The 23,295-nt window shown below is 45.6% G+C and overlaps 1 protein-coding gene across 5 annotated transcripts in view; it reads right to left on the bottom strand.

The window, feature by feature from the left end:
• The window catches only part of GDPD5 (glycerophosphodiester phosphodiesterase domain containing 5), a 174,345-nt gene that overhangs the window by 5,536 nt on the left and 145,514 nt on the right, over window positions 1-23,295 (bottom strand). For 4 of the 5 annotated variants that reach the window (XM_042793011.1, XM_042793014.1, XM_042793013.1 and 1 more), the window contains exons 9-15: window positions 18,499-18,581; window positions 15,104-15,254; window positions 13,598-13,816; window positions 10,985-11,142; window positions 8,584-8,731; window positions 5,057-5,139; window positions 2,345-2,359 (exon numbers count right to left, since the gene is read on the bottom strand). In XM_042793011.1, coding sequence (XP_042648945.1) covers window positions 2,345-2,359; window positions 5,057-5,139; window positions 8,584-8,731; window positions 10,985-11,142; window positions 13,598-13,816; window positions 15,104-15,254; window positions 18,499-18,581 — 857 coding nt within the window. The remainder of the gene's footprint in view (window positions 1-2,344; window positions 2,360-5,056; window positions 5,140-8,583; window positions 8,732-10,984; window positions 11,143-13,597; window positions 13,817-15,103; window positions 15,255-18,498; window positions 18,582-23,295) is intronic. The other variant, XM_042793015.1, reaches the window with a different exon arrangement.

The raw sequence follows: 23,295 nt of genomic DNA, 5'->3' as shown, positions 1-23,295 counted from the left end.
ATCTAACTGGTACCGATTTCATGGGCGTTCCCTTCCCAAATCCCAGCAGCTGACATCATGCCATCAGGCTCTGACTGGAGTATGGGTGAAAGCAGTGCTCTGATACAGAGAGAAGAGAAGGTGGGATGGCAACACAACACAACTCACAGACCCATGGACAGAAGCAACACAGAGGAGGCAAAGACATTAAAACATTAACAAAATTAAAAATAAAAAGAATTCTTTTTCTTCTATCATCACTATCATCTCAGATGAGCCACTTTGACTTGGAAGACCACCATTTTTACCCTTAGTGTCCCATGCAGTCAGATCCCTAAGATTACTAAGGTCAATGTGGTTGCAAGTGCATAGGCTCTCACAGGATAAAACCCTCCTTAAACTATAATCAGGACCAAAACATATTGCCACGAAGAGTCTTTTCTTTGCCCACAACATCAGGATTTTCAGCATTAGGCTGGGTTGCATGGCCAAAAGGCACGATGATCTCTTGCCCATAAGTCCTAGACATCCCATGGAGGACACGGGCTATTTTGAGGCATAGACAGCCCAGCCTCAAAGGGGTGCAGGGACCAAGGGCTTTTCTCCTCCTGCCAAGAGGAACAAGCACTGCTCTCTGCTCTCTACATCACACGGTGGCTGCAGTCAGACCCAGGGTGGTTAAATATGCACAAGGGGCCAACAACTCTTCTCACAGGGCTGCATTGACCTGATTGAACAAACTAGGAGGGAGTAAGTCCATTTTTCAGGGGTACTTTCAAACACCCTCTTAGAAGAGCCACCAGTACATTTAACCGTGATGCAACTCCAATCAACACCATATGAAATACTCTCTGCCATGCTCAGTAGCCTTTGTGTCTCCAGAAAGCTTGTTTAATAGAAAATAGCACCTCTCCTACCCCCTTGGGCTCTCTGTTGTGATCGACCACGTTTAGGACAGCAGCGTGCAAAAAGGCCAGACAGACAGCAGGTAGGTCTTGTTCTGGGAGGCTGGCGTCAAAGCAGACCAGACGGACACAGGGTGGGAACAGACTAAAAAATACTGCGACGACAACAGAGACAGCATACACCATGTTAGGGCCAAGACTGGGGCCCTTGGTTTGGAGGCAAGATGCTAAATGGCAGGGAAAGAGGATGGGAGAGGGGCAGGCTGGGGAGAAAACGAGGTTGGTTGGTACCGAGATGATAAGATGGAGCGAGCGTAGAGCCAAGCCAGTTGCAACCACAGAGTCCCCATCCTGCGACTGCTCTTGCTTAAAGCCTGCCCAACTCCTCCACGCCTGACTTCTCCTTATCCACAAGCCAGGGGGAAGCAAGAAGGGGAAAACACCCAACCTCCCTGCACCCACAGAAGGGGTCAGCCAGGTCCCATAGCCAGGTCCTGTTTTGGGGAGATGCCACGAGGACGTAACGCCGCAAGTCCAAGGTACATCACATGGAGCAGGCAATACTTGCAGGTGGCCAACCCCGACCCCCAAGGCAGTGGGCGGGCAGAGGCATAGAGGCAGATAAGCACAGGTAGGGAGTAGCCAAGTCCTCAGAAATACAACCTCATGGTACACAGCAGAAGGAATGAAGAAGGTAACACATGAAGAGTTTGGTCCGAGCACGGACACGGTGAAGGCTTTACTGCAGAAAAGCGACAGCGCTTCCCTCCAAGGGGATGAGAGCGACTGGTGACAAGGAGAAACCTGAGTTCCCAATTGATGGCACTTCAAATCCAGCATCCCAGGCGCATTCCCTTCCTGGGTGCAACGCTATTTATTTTCACGCTGTGCTTCCCATTTCACAGTGGTGTAACTGGAAAGAGACTCCTGAAAGATCCTAAGCCCTGAGTGAAGCAATTGATGAGCCACACCTTTCCAGCTATTAGCCTTATTAATTCATTCCCAGGGCAAGAGAAGGGCTACTTTATATAATCACACAGGTTACATTATTTTCTTTAGAGTTGTCCAATTTAGAAGAGGCTGGTCTCAAAAACCTCTGGTAAACACAGGAAGGAAGAGGATATTTTGCATGGGATTATTTCCATGGAGAAAGCATTACATCCACTGGGAATTTCCCAATTACAACACACTGCAGGACCTCAGAATAGGGCTGTTTTAAAAGGCAGCGAGTTGGATCATTGTAATAGGAGATCAGATTGCCTTCAGCATCAGGCTCCTGTAATGCCCATGGCTATAGACTATACAATGTCCACCCCTGTGAAGCCAGATGTTTGAAAGCATCATGAAAAACCGTGTCCTGCCCTGTCCATCTGCAGTGAAGCCATAGCAGAGAGGGAGAAAGAAAGAGAGAAAGGAAGGTTGAATGAAAAAGAGAAAGAGGAGGAAAGTACCAGAATTACCTGATCATGTGATAGCTGTGAGATGCCAGAATGCAGCAGAGAGAGAAAGAGGAGGAACATGCACAAGTCAGAGCAGTAAGAAAATAAACAAGGCAAAGAGGCAAAAAAGATTGGTTAGAAGTCATCACAGTTGGTATTTCCCCTCAGGAGAGGCTGCCATGATCCTGTCACCAGGGCTGAAGCAGAACAGCAGGAGCAATCCCTACCCGTGGCTACAGAGGAGAGACAAGCCATGCGTAGGAAAGAGGACGAGCACATCGAAGCGGTGGCTCTGGTCCCACCCACCCCCCTCCTCCTTGCATGAAGGAAGCAGCTCTGGTTTACCCCAAAAAGGACTTGGGGGGAAAAAAAAAAAAAAGTCACAAAAAAACCACCAACCACAACACTGAAGGCCAAATGCCAAGCCCCATTTCCCAGAGCTGAATTACACCAGCAGGTAGTAGTTAGGCAGTTCTGCTCCAATTTGGTTTTGATATATCCTTAACACTGCGACAAATTCTTTCATGTGGTGGAGAAACCGCAACGGCAGGGAAATGGGTCTTTCCTGCTCTTGGAAGAGCAAGACCTTTGCCGCAGAAAGTCCAACTTCTGGTACTAGAGTTTCTCCTTCTTCCTTATACTGACTTGGGGTTGAGTTGTCCCAAGGGAGAGATCCAAAAGATGACATTTAACCCTGCCACGATGGACCCCGCATGGCCAGACCTCTCTGAGCAACTGCCTTTCTAGGTCAGGTCCGGAGGCTGGGCAGGGAGCTCAGTGCTCCAGGCTGATGGACTCTGGGCAAAGCTGGTGGCAGTTTCCAGCTCTTCTCACCTGTATCACACTCACACTGAGGGTGGAAGAGAAATCCCACACTAACGACTTCCTTCCCCTGCTTCCTCTTGCCCAACTCCATCAAACCTCTTTCAAACTGGAAGAAATTCAATCTGTGCAGAGAGGAAGAGTCCAGCTATTGCAAAGTCCACATAGCTGCAACTTCTCCCTCTCTCCAAGAATGCATCATTTCATTCTGCTCTGGGACCTATAGTTCCCATTCTGCAGGCTGAATCACCTTAATTTCTTCAGCTGTGGTCTCCTGGGTCTGATTCAGGAAAGCCTTCTAAAACTGCAGTCTTTTGCATCCTCTCCCAAAGCCAAATATCTCATCAACTTGGCCTTCAAATTCTGCTCTTCAGAGAGGTCAGTCCCTGCCTCTAGACTCCTCCATGCATTTCTGTATCTGACAGAGAAGTACAGGGTCTCAAAAGTAGCAACATCTCTTACTAAACCAACTGATTATTTTAGAGAGTGGAGGAAGCTTTCAGACAACACAACCACAACACCCTTCTGGAGAGGAAAGGTTTAAATCGGCCACAATTCAGATCACAAGACTTCTTAAAAAAATTTAATCTCATCTTGGTCAGTGCTTTTATTTACTGTCGGGAAATCTAATGTGAGAGGCGAGGTTTGAATCTGCTGCTGACTCCATTATCCTATGTTGGAATTAGGAACTGCTGGGAACAGGTTTACCAGCATGGAACTGGGAAAGTCATAAACTTAGACACAATTATAAATATGTGGCCTGAAGTCAAATCCCTAGCTGGTGCTGACAGGAGCAATAGCCTACTGTAACATGGCAAAAATACCTGGGTAATTACACACCCAGATCATGCAAGCAGATGATCTGGGACAACGTAACAGCAAAATCACTAGTTCATGAAGATGAAGCAAATTAAATTGCTGCTTCTAATGCAAAAGCATTTTGGATATCAAGAAGGAAAACATAGGTCCCTTGACATCTCTAGGACAGTCATTTGAGTGTGCCAAAGTAGATGAGATTATAGAGCCAGGGGAAGAGGAGATGCAATTTCAGAATGACACATTTTCCCAGGAGAAGGTTGCTGTTTCTCACTGGAAGGAACACATCTTTCTGAGCTCACGCTTTTTTCCCAGAGAGGGTTATTACACTGTCACCACTGACAGCTAAAATGCTTCCCAGAAGAAAAGGCACATCACCAGGAGGACACCGTGGCTTCCTCCAGTATAATCAAGAGGAGTGTAGCTTGGCCAACTCTGCCATTATGAAGTTGATTTACCTCCTCCCAATTTACCAGTGTCTTAACTTGCTCTGCTCCTAGGTTTTATGCTCCACATTTGTCTTCAGGGACCACGGCTAACAGAGATGCTTCTGTAGTGCCCTCATCAAATCCTTGCTCTCCCTTTTCTTTGGAAAATGGAGAGGCTTTCTCTGTGCAAACTAAGCAACTGATTTGATTTGCTAGATCATAACATTTCTATTTTTTCATCAAAACGGGAACAAACAGATTTAAGAAAACTGAGACATGTTATTTTTGAAGACTATAATGGTGGAATCTTAAAACATCTCCTCTTCTTCCTTTAAAGCTTTTTCTCTCTTTCTGAAAGTCCATTTCCCTAAAGCATTTACAGTTTCTCTCCCACATGCATTTATGAACAGAGCCAAAGCGTCTATCGCTACTATTTTGAGATATCTTATTCTTTAAAAGTAGTGACTACATCCAATTCAATGTCACATCTCAGAAGTGGAATTATTGTTAGCAGTCTTTTGTAGGGATTTTTAATAAACAGTTTCCCTGCTATTGCAATCCAAGCACCTGAGGAGCACGTGCTCCTCTCTCCCATCTCCACCCCACGCTCTGAATAAAAACACACGCCACAAATACTTGAGGGTCAAGATGTAATAACGCTACTTACTTCTGGAATATAAAAACTCCTACAATTACAATAAATGAAATGAGATCAGACGTGATCCAGATTAGGTGGTACTCGTCTGGAGGCTGGAAGACAAAAAACAGAAGCAGATCTTAAACCTTCTGGTTTGTGCAATCAGAGAGACCACTCGTTGCTGAAGTTACCACCAGGGCAGAAAGAAAAGCACAGAACTGTAGGAGTCACGTATAAATCACAACATTCATGACATTTCTAATGCTAGCCTGTCATCCAAAATGACGTTATCAGGAAAAACTGCAAACAGGAACAATTTTAAACTCTCCCTCCTTTCGTGTGCTCACGTTTTCTCAGAGCTCTGTGGGCTGAAAGTTTCCTACCTCAGTTGTACCTTGAGGTGAGGGCAAGATGCTGTTTGGAAATCCAAGTCTGTGGGAAAACACAGAAATATATACGCATTGCCCATGAGACATGCAGGGTGTGTTTTGAGAGCTAATGTTAGCTGTTCTGCACAGTCCCCATGCTATAAGCATATATTTTTCAATTTCTGGCCTTTAAGGCACCAGTAGTTCTGGCTCCATGGGCCAGTGAGTGGTTGTGGTCACCACACCAGCTAAACCCATTGCTGGAACCCAGCACAGAAGCACACTACTTCACACTGAATTTTGTGCAGCCCAGGGAAGAGCAGCACTAGCAAAGACAAGAAAGTAAAGTGATAATAATCAATTCCTCATGATGCTCAGAAGGCACCTACCCAGGACAGTCACCAGTGATGCCAACACATTTCTCCTATCCCAAACCTGGTCTAGTCCCAACCAGTAAAAGGTTGCTGATTTCATACCAGTCAGCTCCATCACAACCAGCACCACCATCATTAATGCACACAAGTAGTATTTCATTAGAGAAATAGAATACATCATGCATAAAAGATGAGTTCGTGCAGTGGTAGTGTGACATGGATAAAACCAGTTGGGAGCCATCAACCTTGCTACCTCTGTTTCCCAGCAGAGAACAACTTGTTCTTCTGTTCAGTGACTCTCTGTGTCTCAATTTATCTTGTGGAAGTGCACCACAGAATTAGCAGGGCAGTGCTTTAATTAGCCAACGCTTCTGATGGAGGTTTAATCCTTGTATTTTCCAGCTTAATTACAGAAGGGTGGCATTTAATGTTACATTTGCTGCATCTATTAAGACGAAAGGACACAAAATTGATGTTTACCATTTTCTTGGCAGGAGAGTGACATCACAGCTATTTTGAATGAAAACTCGAGTCTTCCGAGTTAGAATAAAATCTACACACCTAAATTTTTAATTGATACAACTGTTATTTCACAACTGAAGAATCCAAATATCAGCTTTTCCTGTGGGGCAAAAGTTGAATTTCCAATATTATACCCCAAGCAATAGGTAGACACAAACACAACTTTCTGGGCAAACTCCAGCATCTGAGTACAGGACTTAAAAAAAAAAAAAAAAAAAAAAAAAGTCCTGCAGAAAGCTCAAAGCTGGAAGTGTTTGTTATCAAATCAAAGTTTTATAAGTGACAAAAATGGAGTTTCAAGGTGATCAAAAGGGAAAAACTGGATTTTTTCCAAGGACATGCACCCCATGCACATCGTTATTAAGAGTGCTCAGTGAGCAGATGCCTCCCCAGCCCTACAGAGCAGGAAGCAGGGGTCAGCAAATATCTATTGCAGAGACAACTTGTTATCCTGCTATAGCTGCACCAAGACCTGCTCAGAAACTTGCTATATTTCACCTGCAATTCCTCTTTTTCAGACGAGGCTCTTTCACTGAGATTACTTTGGGGTTTTTTTGTAACCTTTGCCCAATATAAGTCCTACTCCTGAAATCCTCACATTTGCAGCCCGTCAAACTCTTCATTAATTCAGTATAACTGGACAGAGAGCAACTCAAACCCTGGCTCTGAAGGAGATGCCCAAAAACGCGGAGAGGGTTCCCACACTGGGCTCCTGCTTTAAGGACATCAAATTAGGGGCTGAACTCCAGCTCAAGCTTTTCAAAGCCCTCCTCTATGCTGTGTCTGATGGCCTCTCTTCTTAACAGCAGCTTTTTAAGAGTAGAGACTGTCACTTTTTCCTGCTTCCTCACTTTTACTTAACTGAAACACAAGTTAAACTTATTTTTGCAATTGCAAATGGCTCCTGGGTGAATGGAGCAGAACAGATTTGCACTGTGCAGCTGGCAATAAAACCTAGCAAAGCCCCCGGGGGCACTGGGCAGCCAGACCCTGGCTCTCAAGCCATTCCCCATGTGGTAGAGGGGGCTCTGGTGGCAAAACTGGCTAGATTACATCACCCAGGCACTTGAACATACAGGAAATCAAGGGATTTTCATACTGCCAGTGATATAAGAGTGTGCACTAGCAAAAGAGGTCCGAGTTGGAAATCCAGCAGATGGGAGAGCCCTTGGAGGAAGGCTCCAAGTACCAGTAAAGAGGTTTTTGAAGCAAAGAGCTGCCAGTGATGTGCACACAACTCCCGCTAGCTGTAGCAGAGGACAGATGTTTCCAGCAGCACAATTCAGACGATGATAATCTCTTCTGCCAACAGATTCAGTCTTTATAAAACCATTTCCAATTCTCCAGCTTCAGCACACACTAGTGTGAATTTGTGTGGTCAGACACAAGCAGTAGGTTAAGCTAAGGTTAAGGACATTGTGCACAGATCTTCATCCATCTAAGCATGAGTCTTGAGGGTCCTACCTCCAAGCTAATGATGCAGATAACTCATTAACATTAAATTCTCCTTGTGCTCATCTTATTTTTCCCTTTTCCAAGCAGATCTGCCAGACTAGCAGGTAAAATAGCTGCCTCCTGTCCTACCCTCATCAGAATCTGTCATCAGAAAATAGCCCCTCCATCCCGTGTACTTACACTGCTGCAGCTGAGCTCTTGTTTTGAGAATACTTTGGTGCAGCTATTTCATCATTTTCTCCCAAGTCTAACATGAATATTTCTGTTTGGTTGAGACTCAAAGCACAAGGGGAGTTTTCAGAGAGTTTACTGGCTACTTGATGGGCAAGGGAGGTACCTTTGGTCTCTGGTTGTTCCTTGTCCAGCAATGGGGTAGCCAGAGGTAAAAACTTGTCCTCATCTGGTATTCAAAACAGATAAAAAGCTAGTTTTGCAGCCTGGCTGAAACACAGAAGCCAGGTTTGCTGGTTCACCTGTGTAGCAGCTTCTCAACATCATCTCAGCAGGTCTACAAAGGTGGGTTTTCCATTGGAGAAAAATGGAAAAATCATATGGTTTAAATGGGACATGTGATGCAACGTCCAAAGCTCCCAAATCCTGCATGGGAAGAGATGAGGCCATCCGAAGGAAGGGACTGTGCAAGAAGAGCGTTGATCCATTACCATCTCAGGGCGCAGACACACAGAGGGGGAAAACCCTCTAAGCCCAACAGCACATTGGACCCAACCAAACCTTCCTGAAGAAACCCACTAGACATGTGGTTTCAGCAGTCAACACCCCTCCACTGCATCCCCCTGCTTCCAGGGGTTCACAGCACCTTCCCAGGTGTTGTGCTTACCATTAGCCAGATGGGAAAAGGCACCTTGAGAAGGACGTGGGAGCTGTCAGAGGTGACCGACTGGACGCCGGCGCACCACAGGATGGAGTAAAGCCAGGGCTCGTTCACAGTGTAGAGATTCACACTCAGGTTCGCCATGGCATAGTCCCTGCCGGGAGACAGACAGAGAGAGATGCCAGTCCCCCAGGAAACATCAGACCCTCGTCTCCAAGAGCAGAGCTCTTTCCATCAGCCACTACTGTAATCACAGATAAATTTATCGTGTCTGAGTTGCATGAAACAGGGTTTTTTTAACAGGACACAGTCACTTCATAAGCAACCCAAGGGCATTGCAATCAGATGGTTTGAACTTGAAAGCACTCAATAGGTAAAAAATAAAATAAAATAAAAAATAAAATTAAAAAAAATAAAATTAAAAAAATACTACAAAATACTACAAAATACTACAAAATACTACAAAATACTACAAAATACTACAAAATACTACAAAATACTACAAAATACTACAAAATACTACAAAATACTACAAAATACTACAAAATACTACAAAATACTACAAAATACTACAAAATACTACAAAATACTACAAAATACTACAAAATACTACAAAATCCTACAAAATACTACAAAATACTACAAAATACTACAAAATACTACAAAATAAAATATCTATCTGACCCAGACCACAGCCCATCTCAGATACGTCCCTCACTAATGATGGGCTTGTCATGTTTTTCTAAAAACCACCTTATCACGTTGATGTAAAATTAACATCTGGCTCAAGTGCTTGTAACACTTCATAGGCAATTTGCTTAATTAAAAACTGATAGACTGCATCTCCAACAGCAATTCCTACAACTCCCGTGCCCTTGTTTCAGGGACAGCCGCAGAGTTACAGCTTCTAGTCTCCTGAGGCCATTTTCCAAAAAGCTAAAACTGCAAGCTGGGGTACAGGAGCTGTCGGCAGCAAACCAAGCACTGATAGTGAACTCCCTGTTCCCATACAATTTGCATAAACTGCTCCATTTCTTTATATCTACAAAGCAGAAGCATCACTAATCTCCCTTGCATGAGCAGCACAGAAATTAACCCTTGCAATTCAGTATCAGCCAAGCACTTTCAGGTGGAAGGCTATCATACAGGATGTGGACATCTCAGAGCTCACAACATGATCAAGCTGCTCCAAAGGCTACAGGATTCTCAAAGGCAGAGGCAGTCACAGCAGTGTTACATCCAGATGCTGATTGGGGGGGAAGGATAAGGAAACTGTTATACCAGGACTTGTTGAGCCTGCTCTGGCTCATGCTGCAGGACTGCAGCAACATTTGACTGGGCACCACAAGGCCCAGTTGCAGGGTTCAAGAAACACTGAGGTGGCAGATCTGGTTTTGGAGACAGCTGGGGTAGGATTGATGAGATTGCAGCTGATGAGCTGGGATAGGTGAGAGAGTTGGCATATGGTCCTCTCCATGAGATAGATCAAATAGGTAGGGAAAAACTAGGCAGGAATTATCCTGCAGGTAAAGCACAGACTTGGTTTTAAGGGCGAGCAACTAGACCGATTGCTGGCAGCCACGGAAAGATGCCACTGGATTACACTAAATAGGGCCACACTCTCAAATAGCTGCAGGCTCAGCTCTTCCCTACTCCCAGCCTGAATGTACAGCAAGACAAATCCTTTGAAGATGCTTTTCTTCTGCAAATCTGTTTCATTTTCTAGTATTTCTTTCTGGAAAAAATCTGAACTCTAAAAAATAGAAAAGCTCAAGTAGAGACAATTTGCCCTTTCTGAGAAGAGGTCAAAGCTGGGAGCTAACACTGCACGGTTCAAATACAGGCTCAAGCAGAAGAAGAGGAACACCACACTGTGACAATCTCATTAAAGAGATCTGACCAGCCTAAATAGATGACAAAGGGCAGTAATGGGTGAATTCTTTGCAAAGAGAAATTTCTGAAAGCATATCCAGACTTTGGACTAATCAAAATTCTGTGGTAGCAACTCTGGAGCAGATGAACAAAAGCAAAGGGCAGCTGCTATTGAGGATGAAACAATACTTGGAGGTACTCATTGTGAAAATCCTTCACTTTTCCCCAGAGCTGATAATGTAATAAGAATCAGACAATTCATATATTTGTATTTCAAAAAAGATCATCGTATATTGAATTAGAGTGCAGAGTTATCAGTCAGCTGTGCACTCGAGGGAGCAGCCCGGATTCTGGGTAGGGACAAACTTGCACAGCTCAAGCTTTCAGGAGCAAGTCCATCTGAAAAGATACCTCCAGATGATCAGAAAAGATGCTGCTGGGCCAGGGATGAACGCAGGGCACAAGGACGCAGAGAGCTGCGAACACTGGCTGTGGAGCACATGGGCTACCACAGTGCCCGAATGGAGGACCGTACCTGACATCCTCGTTCGTGACCTTGGTGTACCGCAGGTTGAGCCTCACGATGCCCTTCTCCTTCATGCGCTCTGAGTCCAGCTTGAGGCCAGAAGTCTGCTGGAAACCTGGCGCAATCTGTCTGACCAGCTGCCTCTCCGTGTCCGGCAGCCACATCACCTGCGGAGGGAGACACACAGGGCATGGTTATGGCAAAGATGGTTCACAAAGCTGGTAACAGTGGGCAGCTTTGCAGACAGACAGTTTACAGCAAGCCAGAAGCAAATTTACACGAGAGACTGCCTTGTTTGTCACGAATTGTCTAGGAGACACTTAGAGCCTCCCATATCTTTAATGAGATGCATTTCAGGATTATCCTCGAGCCCAGAGGACCGTAACACACAAAATCTTAGAGGTGAAAAGGGTTGAGATACACAGGGGATCAGGCCAAGGGCTCATGAGAATACACACAATGTATCATTGAAAACCAGTCCTCTCTGCCCAGTTCAGGGCACAGAGAGAACTAAGGACACGAGGCTAAAATTGACATTGTGGACAGGATGCACAGGAGAAGCCTCTCATGATCCGATGGCTAAGACTAGCTTTTGTTTTATTCACCCTCTTTTACTAGGGCTACATCTACTCCAACCCAGGGCAAGGATTTCTCTAAGTTCATGCCATGCTTTGAAACCATGTCAAATTAATTACTGTTAACATGCTCAGCTGCTAGATGCAAAGTGGGTGCAGGAACCAAGCTGGTCAATTTTATGGCTTGTGCCATGCAGAGGGAGGGCCCATACAGATGATCCCAACAGTACAACTGGGCATTGTATTGCTTTCACCCATGTTTAATAAGTCAGTGACACCCACCTACCAAAGCACGAGAGGAACACAGATACAGCCATATGCATTTTCAATAGGGAACCTTAAAAACTGTGTGAGAAATATCACTTCACAACCCCACATCTATGTCCTGACTATTTTTCTCCTGCTTTCCATCCCAACATCCAAGGAGATGACAGTGTGGTCCTCTCTTGGGTCTAGCCAATCTGGCAGAGACTTGTGGATAACATTGTCACTGCAGCCACACAGTTAATTAGAAACTGGGTGGCAGTGTCAGTCATTAGAAGCACAAATGGAAGTTAAAAATAGCTCCGTTCCCTCCTGGGCCCGTCACTGCACAAGTCAGTGCTGAACTTGTCTGTGCATGCAGATGCACCTAATTGGTACAGATGAAATATCTGAGCTGCGAGAGATGTAGTCATTCCACTTGCCAGCTCACCATGCTATTTTCAACCAGTCCATATTCAAGGGAGAGCAAGCAAAAGAACCACATTTCCTTCCCAAGACAGGTCAAGGAGAAAAATTTTCCAAGGGACACCCTTGTGCCGTTCTGACACATGGGAAGTGGTGTTTTCCCTCCAGAAGAGATAACTGCATCAGAGGGAGCTCCTGATGGGCTGGGTGAAGATTTATACCTGGTGGTCAGAGAGGACACAGCTAAAAAGGCTGGCTGGACTCCGATTGCAACCACTCAGAGCTGGAAATCAAAGCGTTTGGCATAACCCAGCAAGGAGAATACTAGGGCAGAAATTAAGGTCTGGAAGAGATCTCTGCAGGTACATAGACCTCCTTTTGCTGAAAACCCCTCAGCTCCAGGACATCCATTTCTTCAAGGAGAAGCTGACTCTAGGCAGAAACAGTAGCTCAGCCCAGGGAGAAGGATTATTTAAAACTAAAGAGTGAGAGGAAGAGAAAGGCCTTTCTGCTGCTCGCAACTGGCATCCAGGTCTCAGCCCCTTCTCTCATGTCTGAGGTTCTTATCAAAGCACTTAGTGGGAAGAGGCCCCAGGAGATCTCTACTCCAACACAAACCAGTGCCAGCATTGATTTCAGACCAGCTTGCTCAGGGCTTTGTCTAGTTGGGTCTTGAAAATCTCCAAGGATGGAGATCCCTCAGTTTTCTGGGCCCCTCTTAACATTTGCCTGCCCTTACAGGGAAAATTAGTTTCCTTCTATCCAGTGGGAATCTCTCCTGTTTCAATTTATGACCACTTCCTCCCATCCTCTTGACGTGCAACTCAGTGAAGAGCTTCTGTCCAACTTCTCAACAACCTCCTTGCCAGTACTGAGGAGAACTAATAGCAGCTCTCCAAAGTCTTTTCTTTACCAGGATGAAGAGACTCAGTTCCTTCAACCCCTCTTTCTATGTTCAGCCCCCCTGACCAGTTTGGTGGCCTCTGCATGACTTGCTTCAGTTCATCACCTGTACTGGTGAGCCCCACACTGAACACAATTGCTGAGTAACAGGAATAAACACTTCTCTCTATCTACTAGCTCTACTACCATTAGTACAGTCCAAAATGCTATCAAGCCTCCTGATTGCCAGGGCACAATGCTGCATCAGCAGTCACCTTGGGTGGCTTTCAGAGGTCCATGCTAACCCCAGCCTCTGGGACCACCAGCCTGGAGGCACAGTCCTCCCCAGTATGACTTCCTGGCACATGGTGGCATTTCAAATCAAGTGTCCAAAATAGATCACTCAAGAATTGATGCCCAAATGGAGACACTCAAGGACACAGGGAAACCCTAAGGATGGCAATTTTGGAAAGGTCACCAACCCCACAGAACTCACAGCCTGTTGCCGAATTCCCGATGCCAGGATGGTTTCCAGTGTGATGTTGATGTAAGTGCTGTAGTAGGGATGAGTGGATGGCAGGTCCTGGAAGTTCAGGATGAGCGTTGTGTTGTTCTTGATCACCTCTAGCATATCAGCCAGCTTGCAGACTGACTGGTTGGCAGCTTCCAAGTAGTCAGACCTCGAGAGGGACCCGACCGTCCAGAAAGGGTCATTCTGAAAGCAAAGCACATCCCAGTATTACTGCCACAAAGTCCAGACTCCCCCGATCCAGGTGAAGACCCTTTTCTATCCCACCTTGGCAGCAGTGAGGCATGCTGACAGCTGCTCTTCATGACCACCTTGCAACTTGCTGAAGTGTTTCTCTGTGCCTCAGACTCCCTATCCAAAGGGAGGTCATAGATCCTTATCGAAAGAGAGGTGTGCTGGACAGGTCACCCCATTTTCAGAGGAAGAGCTGAGCTATAGGGCAGTAATATGATTTTCCAAGGTTGTAAGCTAATGTACTTTGTCACACAATGTACGTGATCACCAGGAATTCTTCGGGATCCAGAAATAAAAAGGACTGGTTATTATCTAAGAACTATCAGGGAGGAGCTATGGGCTCCTGACTTAAGGATATACAGGAATGACAGCTTCGAAGTACATCCCAAAAAGCAGCCTTCCAGATGCTGTCTTGGCCCTTCTCATCTGGCAGGCAGCAGTTTCCCTACACTCCCTCTCCCACACTGACATCTGCAAACCAAGCCAGCTTCTGTACAGCTGTAATACATCCCCATCACAGCTCCTGACCAGCATGACAGTGAAGCTATGGTGGTTTCAGGCTTCCACCAAGCAAGCACCCAGGGAATCTCAAGCAGGCATATGAAAAACAGGTACCTGAGCTCACATCGCTGCAGAGATACCTCAGGAAGCCATGTTCAAGCTTACATGAGTGTGCCAGAGCATTGCAAGCCTTCCTTCCAGACCACAACTATTGCTCTCCAAGAAGGTTAAGGCCACTGGCCAGAGAGCAGCTTGGCAAAAGAAATCCCACCTGCAACCTGGCTGCATACCAAAGGATGGGTCAAGCTTATCCCACAGCAATTCCTCCTCCCTTCCCGGACAAAGCTGAATTTCTTGTTTTTTCCATTGTAAAGAAAACTGTATCCAAAAGTAAATTAAAGAAAAATGAGCAGCATATGACATGCTGCCTTTTCTATTCTCTTTATCACCACATTCCCCCTCCTGGAGTCTTGAAGTTCTTTGTGGTGTCAACCAGACATTAAGGCCCTTTCTTCCAGGTGGTAGAAGAGGCACATAAAGGCAACGTGTCCTTTAGACCAACTTTAACTTTAGTAGAGGGCAGAACTAAACGTGGTTCATGGACACTTGGTCTAGCTACACTTCAGACCACTCCACCAAGGAGATGGATCTACACCTCTCCCCCTCAAAGAGTGTTTAGGCATGAGCTTTGATCTCATGGCCATGGATCCAGGACACCCTCTCCATGGCCATACACACCTTGAGGAACCACTCTCCAGCACTGAGCTTTTCCAGGTCGGTCCAGTTGAACATGGAGCAGTGCTCATAGGCTCGCTCTGGAAACACTTCCTCCACGTTTGTTGTTCTCCTGAGTGTCTTGTCATGCATCAGAAACGGCACTCCATCATAGCTGCAAAGACAGTCAGAGGCCCTGTTACAGGTGAAGGGGCACAACCACATACACAGCACTAGAAAAATACCTGTTCCCACTCCAGATTCTCACAGCTTCGCATCAAAGTAATTGTGAAGATCTTGACCAGCTTAACACATACCCAACATCCCTAAGATCAGTTGAAATGAGACGCACTCAGAGGAAAAAGCTTTTTAGATACCTGATAGATGTTTGCAATCATTCAAATGCTGACATAACCCTATCCACCCCTCCTCCTCAAAAATGTCAAGTGCCAAACTTAGGTAGCTTGGACAAGAACAGCCACCCTGAACGCTCACACTAACCAGAGCTTTCTGCAGTGTCTGTAGCTCCCAATAATGTCAGAGGCTTTCCATACCCTGTATATGCAGACACACAAACTATTCTCAAATTGTTAACAGGAGATGATGAGTAAGATTTTCAAAGGCTCTCAGACTTTATGGGAACTTAATGTTCGGGGGCTTTCAGTAAGCTACAGGGGCTCCAAACTACCAAAATTGCTCTGAAATTGCCTTTTCCAATTGAAAATTGGTTTCAGAAAACAGCCATGCTCACATGAGTTGTTAAGATCATGCATCTTAAAACCTGCCTCTCAGAAGAAACTAAATAGCCAAATGCATGCCCTGTGGCTTTTAAGTCACCTAGATATGACAGAACAGTTCTGGGAAACTTAAAAAGCTCTTTAAACTTTCTTCCACCCAATTTTCTGTGACTGGATCAGTGGTAGCACGATACAGGGCAGTGACTGTTTTTATCAAGGACAGGGGGACTGTTGTCTGCACTCAGAAATCAAGATAAACCCTGGGCAGCCAGACTGATTACAATAACATTTTCCAAAGTAAGGAGCCCATCTTCATAATAGGAGACCCAGATAAGGTCTGAAAAGGAGATGGGGTTAAAATACAAAACCCATTTGAATTAGGAGACAACCCTGAGCACTTGCTCCCAGAGCAAGAGGGAAAACAAAAAACAATTTTAGATGATGGAGCAATGCTGCCTCAGCTTTACTATTGTCTGCACAAGTTCTTTATCACAAAGGTCACTGGCATCTTGATTTGCAATTTCTAGCATGCACTGTGCCAACTACTTTGCCCCCTAACCCAAAGCAACACACTGACACAGCAATACCATGCTCAGCAGCACACCATGATGCTGCTGTCAGAAGGGGTTTTAATAAACACAGTTTAGAGGGGAAAAAAAAAAAAAAAAAAAAAGATGCTAAGCAACTGCAGAATTAAACCTATCGAGTGTTTAAGGGAGATAGGAGCTCAAGTCTTAACATGTCAGATACTGCTAAGCCTTAACCACAGTGTGGAAATCCTATGAGGTACTTAACATTCACTCTCTCCTTTCTATTCCTTCCCCTTATGGAGTCACTCAGCACTACCCAAGGCTGACCACAACGTATTAGCAGGCACGGGTTTGAAAAAATAATTCAGAGACAGAAATCAGAGCTTTATAAGAGATGTGGGAGGAGGTAGAAGGCGAGAGGAACACACAGTGATACTATGCTCCTGCTGCTGGAAGCAAAGTGGGTTTTATAACCAGCACTGGCTTTATAACCAGGGCCACCCAGTTTGGGGTGTGTAATGGATGCGATGGGTCTGAGTATGTCCAAGCAGCCCACCCACTGCTGATATGTGCCTAGAAGAACATGGAAACATCCCAGGAGAGATGTCCTGGGGACATCCCAGGCGGAGTGGACCCAGCCAGACACAGGCACAAAGAGCATCTTTCAAAAGGGATAAGGACAACAAGGGGTTTTGTGCTGCAAACCCTTCCCAAAGTTGCTGCCAGCTGTACTGAAAGCTCACTTTCTGATCTGAAGGTCACTGGAATCCTATTTTTATAAAGACACTTGGGTCTCCTAGAGAGGGCCTGAGATAATTGGGCCATCAAGGGCATTGTTTAAGCTATGGATGCTTGGAGTACTCCTCTGGGATGGCTGATGGGTGGCAATATGGAAAGCTCTTGGAACTTTTCCAGCTCTCCCCCCTCCCAGAAGTCCACCTTTCTCCTTGGCCAGTGCTAATAGAAGCAACTGCTACAGCCACGTGAACCACGTGCTTGTCTGTGAATCTGGACAGTCAAGTAATTGTTTTTTCACAATAGTCAGTGAACTCATTTTGGAAATAAAAAGAATTGTATCACATCCATCCCAACTCATATTTTATCCTTCCACAATAACCTTCTATATCCCAGTGGGAAGAAAATCCTTTAGTTTTTGTATCATTTGGTCTCAAACAATTATACAGAGGGGGAAAAAAAAAAAAAAGCACCCTAACAATGAAACTTCAGAAGCACATCTTCCACCAGGCAAAAATATATTTCCATCTACACCAACCTCCAAAGTGGTCAAGGAAAAATAAAATATCAGCTTTGAGTCTTTCTTGTATTTATAACAAATTAAGACAAACTGAAGTATCACCAAGACAAGGCATTACTCCTCTCTTTGTGCTACTTCTGCCCTCTTGCACGTCTATATAAACTCATGCGAAAAACACAGTTCAGAAAAGGAAAAAAATATTAAAGAATGATCACACTTCTGGAACAACACATGGTTCTTGAAATTACTCTCTCTAAATCCTCTTTAAATTGGCTTCAATTCAGTCCAACATTTGCTGCAAAGAATGACTTTTTGACAGTCAGCAGCATCATTGGGTTCCTCCTTCACCCAGCACTAGTGGTATGAGGAAGGGGAGGAGGAGAAAGGGGCTTATTCCTGGGCTGCTAAATTCCTGTGGCAGTTTTGCAAGATGGATAAAAGCCCTCCTGAAGACTTGCAGCGCAAAGTCAGTTTGGTATCTGTGTTCTCTCTGCACCTGGAGTATCCCAGCAAGAGTCATTTAAGCAGCTCTGTCTCTTCCCAAGGCCAGCAGACTTCAAGCCAGGTTAGAAAGCAGGCACTGTGTTTCACTGCAATAAAGCAAGCTCTAGGATAAACTACACTCTTCTTACAAATGAAGATTATTTAATGACAAATTTATCCAGGTTCCCCTACCTGGACAATTTTACCTTTAATAATCATCTCAGTGGAACAATTAGTAGCATCTGTGCATTACAAAGGAAGACAGCTAGAAGTTATCAGATATGTTCACCACAAGCGCCCTTTTCAATGGGCAGGAGCAGTAACACCCAGTCACAAATCAAATAGGAAAGACCCATCAGCATGGTTTAGGCAATCCACAGAGAAAGTCTCAGACCAACCAGCACACCAGTTTACCTCAGTACAACATCAGCTTGGACTCCATACATCTTCTGCTCCACTGCCTTCTGGAAGGACATCAGAGTGTTTTCTGGTGCCAACTATGGGGAAAAAAGAGCAATGAGAGATTAGTAGTAAGAGGAAATGTTTATGAAATAGTGACAGCAAGGTTTAGGGAGCCAAAACAATCTTGTTTTGCAGATTACAGGTTATCCAGTTACACTGGTGTACCAGCGTTCCACTGACAGAATTGTATCTTACTGAAGTCTGAAGATGACCAATCCATTTGCCTCCACTGATGGTCTTTCACAGACAGGATATGGTTCAGTGCAGAATTATTGTGGCCTGCAATGCCAGAAACCCAGATAGCTCAAGGTCTGGAGCAAAATTAGCATATGACAGATTTGCTCAAAAGCATGGTCCCACAAACAGTGGCCTATTGAAGACCCCCAGAAAGTGATTGCTAAAATGATGCCAATTCTCTATTCTCAGGTTATATCTAGAGCTAACTAAACAACCTTAATGACTCTTCATTCTCCTATTTTTCTATACAAGCAGTGATTACAATGCCATTATAGAAGGAAGTCCATAAACTAGGGTATTATGACTGAATGGTTTGTGTTGGAAGGGACCTTAAAGATCACCCAGTCCCATTCCCTGCCCCGGGCAGGGCCCCCTTCCCCCAGACCAGGGGGCTCCCAGCCCCGTCCAGCCTGCCCTTGAACCCTTCCAGGGAGGGGGCAGCCACAGCTGCTCTGGGCACCCTGGGCCAGCACCTCACCCCCCGCACAGGGAACAATTTCTGCCTTAGATCTCACCCAAATCTCCCTTCTCTCAGTTTAAAACCGTCACCCCTCGTCCTATCCCCACCCCCTGACCCAGAGTCCCTCCCCACCTTTCCTGTCCCCCCTTTAAGCCCTGCGAGGCCGCTCAAAGGTCTCCCCGGAGCCTTCTCTTCTCCAGGCTGAACCCCCCCAACTCTCTCAGCCCGGCCTCCCAGGGGAGCTGCTCCAGCCCCCTGAGCATCTTCGTGGCCTCCTCTGGTCCCGCTCGAGCAGCTCCGTGTCCTTCTGCTGTCGGGGGCCCCCGAGCTGGCCCCAGCACTGCAGGGGGGTCTCCCCAGAGCGGAGCAGAGGGGGAGAATCCCCTCCCTGGCCCTGCTGCCCCCCCTGCTCTGGCTGCAGCCCAGGGCACGGGTGGGTTCTGGGCTGTGAGCACACGGTGCTGGCTCACAGGCAGTTTTCCCCTCACCAACCCCCCCAAGTCCCTCTCCTTGGGGCTGCTCTGCATCCCCTCCTCGCCCAGCCTGGATTTGTGCTGGGGATTGCCCCGACCCACGGGCAGGACCTTGCCCTTGGCCTTGTTGAACTCCATGAGGTTCACACAGTCCCACCTCTCCAGCCTGCCCAGGTCCCTCAGGATGGCATCCCTGCCCTCCAGTGTCACCGCACAGCTCGGTGTCATCAGGGAACTTGCTCAGGGTGTACTCAATCCCACTGTCCCTGTCACTAACAAAGATGTTAAACAGCACCGGGCACAACCCCGAACCCTGAGGAGCAGCACTCGTCACTGCTCTCCACTTGGACATCGAGCCTTTGACACAACTCTGAGTGCAACCATCCAGCCAATTCCTCATGCACAGAGGGGTCCACCCATCAGATCCATGTGTCTCCAATTCAGCGACAAGGATGTTCTGTGTGACAGTGTCAAATGCTTTGCACAAATCCAGGCAGATTATCCATAGCATAGGGAAGAACTAGACCACAGGTTCTGCAGCATACATTTTATTTCTACATCTACTCATTCAATAAAGTCATCTATTAGTCAAAAAAATCAGTTGATTTCTCTCATAACAAATGTTCTATTTAGTTTTAACAACTTAAAATAAATAGCCTTAAACCTAGAAAATTTAACCCAATAGTTATCACAGATAAGGACTCAAATTTAATTTCAATTTCCTTCCTGTTCAATTCAGAAGATGCTAACAGAATTTGGGTTTGTTTAAAAACAATATAGTGTGAAGACAAATACTTTGTTTTTCTACAAAACCTGTACAGTATAGCTAGCCCCAAAGTGACCATAAGCCAACAACAGGCAGATCTGAACAAAAAATAGACAACTGGAGAAAAAACTTGGCAGGTTTTCTGCACTGAAACATGAGCACATCAAAACAAAGCTATTTTTAAAAATCATTTTCTTTTTTCCAATTTTGCTTTCAGGTTTAGAGTACCTGCAACATCCTGTTTTTCCACTCATCTCTGCCACCACCGGGACCAGTAACTTTCCATCAAGACACAATGAGCATTCACAACCCATGATTTTCAAGAATTAATTATTTCACTTTCCAAACCCTGAGTAAGAAACAAAGGCCGAAATGCACCATGCGAGCAAGATGCACAATAAATATAAAAACCTGCTCAAGAGTTTAAGGTGTCTCTAAGAATCATTTGTTTTCTCATAAGCTGATCACCTTACATGCTCAGGTCAGCAAAGCTTTGTGGTAAAATAATCAGACCAAATGTCAGCAACAACCTTCACACGGCTCCGGTATCTCTTTACTGAACTCCTCTGGCTCACTCCATGCATCAATACTAGCTCATTTTTATGTTTGTTCAAAGGCAACACAGAGGCACGTTATCTTCCTAAAAAAAAAAGCTCCCAATCAAAGTCTGACTTGTCTAGGCAAAGACAGAGACAACGCCCCCCATCACACCCTCTTGCACAGCCCAGCGTTGGGGTCACCCAAGGTCGGACTGAAAGAGCTTTTTGCACTATATGCACGATGCCCAGCGCTGTCAGCAGGGAGCAGCAGCCACAAAGATCTGAAGATCCCATCCAGACTTGCTCCATCTCCTTGGGTTGCTTTCAGCATCTCGGGTTTCACCTCTTGAGTAGCTCAGGTTTCCTCAGGATAACACTGCAAGGTGATCCTCTCTCTACAGGGTAATGCTCAATATTTGCTTTCGGAGACTGCAGCAAATGCACAGAAATAAAGTGAGCAATCTTCAAACAAGAGACAGCTGAGCTAGAGAAACCAAAGGGCAATGCAAGACCACCAGCCTGTCAGGAAGGGTTGCTAGGTAGGTGTAACACAAGTCCCAGCTCAAGAGGTGACACCACATCAAGCAGCAGGTGAACCCACACCCCTATAAAGCTGTCTTGCCAGGGATGCAGACACACAAGGAATAGAAAAGCAAAGCGTACTGAGCTGTGAATCATCTCTCAGGCTAAGGGAGACTGGAAAGGGCAGCTTGGACTAACTCCACTAAGTAATGAATGTAAAACACTTTGACACAGGTAGAGCGACACTGCTGTTACCCATATACACAGTGAAGAGCCCACATTGCATGAATTGTGGCTAATGAAGGCAAAGAAGCATGGCTACAACAATATTCCACCTCTGTAGAGGTGGGCCAACATGACCAAGGTCTTCTCATGTCTTACTTGTACACCAAACTCCTGCACAGCAGAAGCATAACCCAGAGAGGGCACAGGCTCTGCTGTTTGATAACAAGATTAAAAATGGTTCTTGCCTCTTTTCAGTGTATTTTAGGTACTGCAGAGCCAGGGTCAAGCCTTGTTTGGACACCAGCCCTCCGGAAATGCAGATGGTTTGAGATGCAGGAGCAGCTTTCACCTAAATGTCAGGGGAGGCCCAGCCTCCACTCCTGGAAGCACTCAAAGGAAACACAGAGCCAAACAGATGAGGTGGCAAGTCAGTACACAAGAGCCTGCATCAGCTGGACTGGGGAAAATTAAATTTAGACAGAGCTGAGACTCCATGCAGAGGTGATAGATGAAAACCAAAAAGGAAAACAGCCTTTTGGGGATGGGATTTCTGTTTGCCAGACTAGTCAAATTTGGCCATGTAAAGATAGTAGGGATGTTCACGCATCTAAGGGGCAGTGCTGTAATACAGGTTGCAGTGAGCTAAAACCTGAGATTTTCAGAAAGTTTTAAAATTCAGTGCACTATAACTGGCCCATCCTCAGCACTCAGACAGTTGACACTGAATTTAACCCCAGCTGAGACGATCCCACTCCTGTCTCATCTCTAGGCCCTACAAAACTTGCAGACCAAGTTTCAGTCTTCAAGAAGGGCAAAACTTAACCCGAATCACCCAATGGGGTTTAGTGCAGCTGCTCAGGTATGAGACACATCCATTCCCTTCCTAGGAACTTGACCCCAAACACAAGTTAAATAAACTTACAAAAGTCTCGCCAGATCTGTGTTGAAAAATGCAGCTTTGCAGCTGTATAGAGGAAATAGCATTTTAAAACTGTTCTAAGAACTGATTGTTGTTTAAGGCCCAACCATCCAAATACGCACTTAGGAGCTGTAACATCATCTCCATCACAACACCACTAGAAGTGAAGAGCATCCTCTTGAAGAGCGTTACAGGTGGATGAACATCTCTGGCTGCTCTGAATCAGCAGCACGGACGTCAGCAGAAGTGCTCTCCGTAACACCGTGCCCCACGAGGGAACATACTGGGTAGTCTCTATAACACCACAGTGCTCTTACTTGACAGCCCGATTCCCTGTATGTCAGAAGATTTTGAAAAGTGGATTATAAACCTTCCAGGCAAAGGCATCATCTTGTGAGCACATGGTGGGTAAGATCCTAACCTGGCCAGAGCCAGTCACCCTGATACGAATAATTGCAACTCCAGATGAGTTCATCATTGATGCAGAAAGCTGTCCTCCCTGATTTCTAAACCTCTCGGTCAATCCTAGCCTTGAGGGGACTGAACAAGCCACTCACCAATGACATAACCCAGTAAAGGTCAACCTGAAAGGCAGGAAAGCAAACTTA

Source organism: Tyto alba, unplaced genomic scaffold (assembly GCF_018691265.1).
Source record: "Tyto alba isolate M040663 unplaced genomic scaffold, T.alba_DEE_v4.0 Super-Scaffold_2, whole genome shotgun sequence".
Taxonomy (NCBI): domain Eukaryota; kingdom Metazoa; phylum Chordata; class Aves; order Strigiformes; family Tytonidae; genus Tyto; species Tyto alba.
Note: the sequence above shows the minus strand (reverse complement) of the source record. Positions and strands in the feature narration are given on the sequence as shown.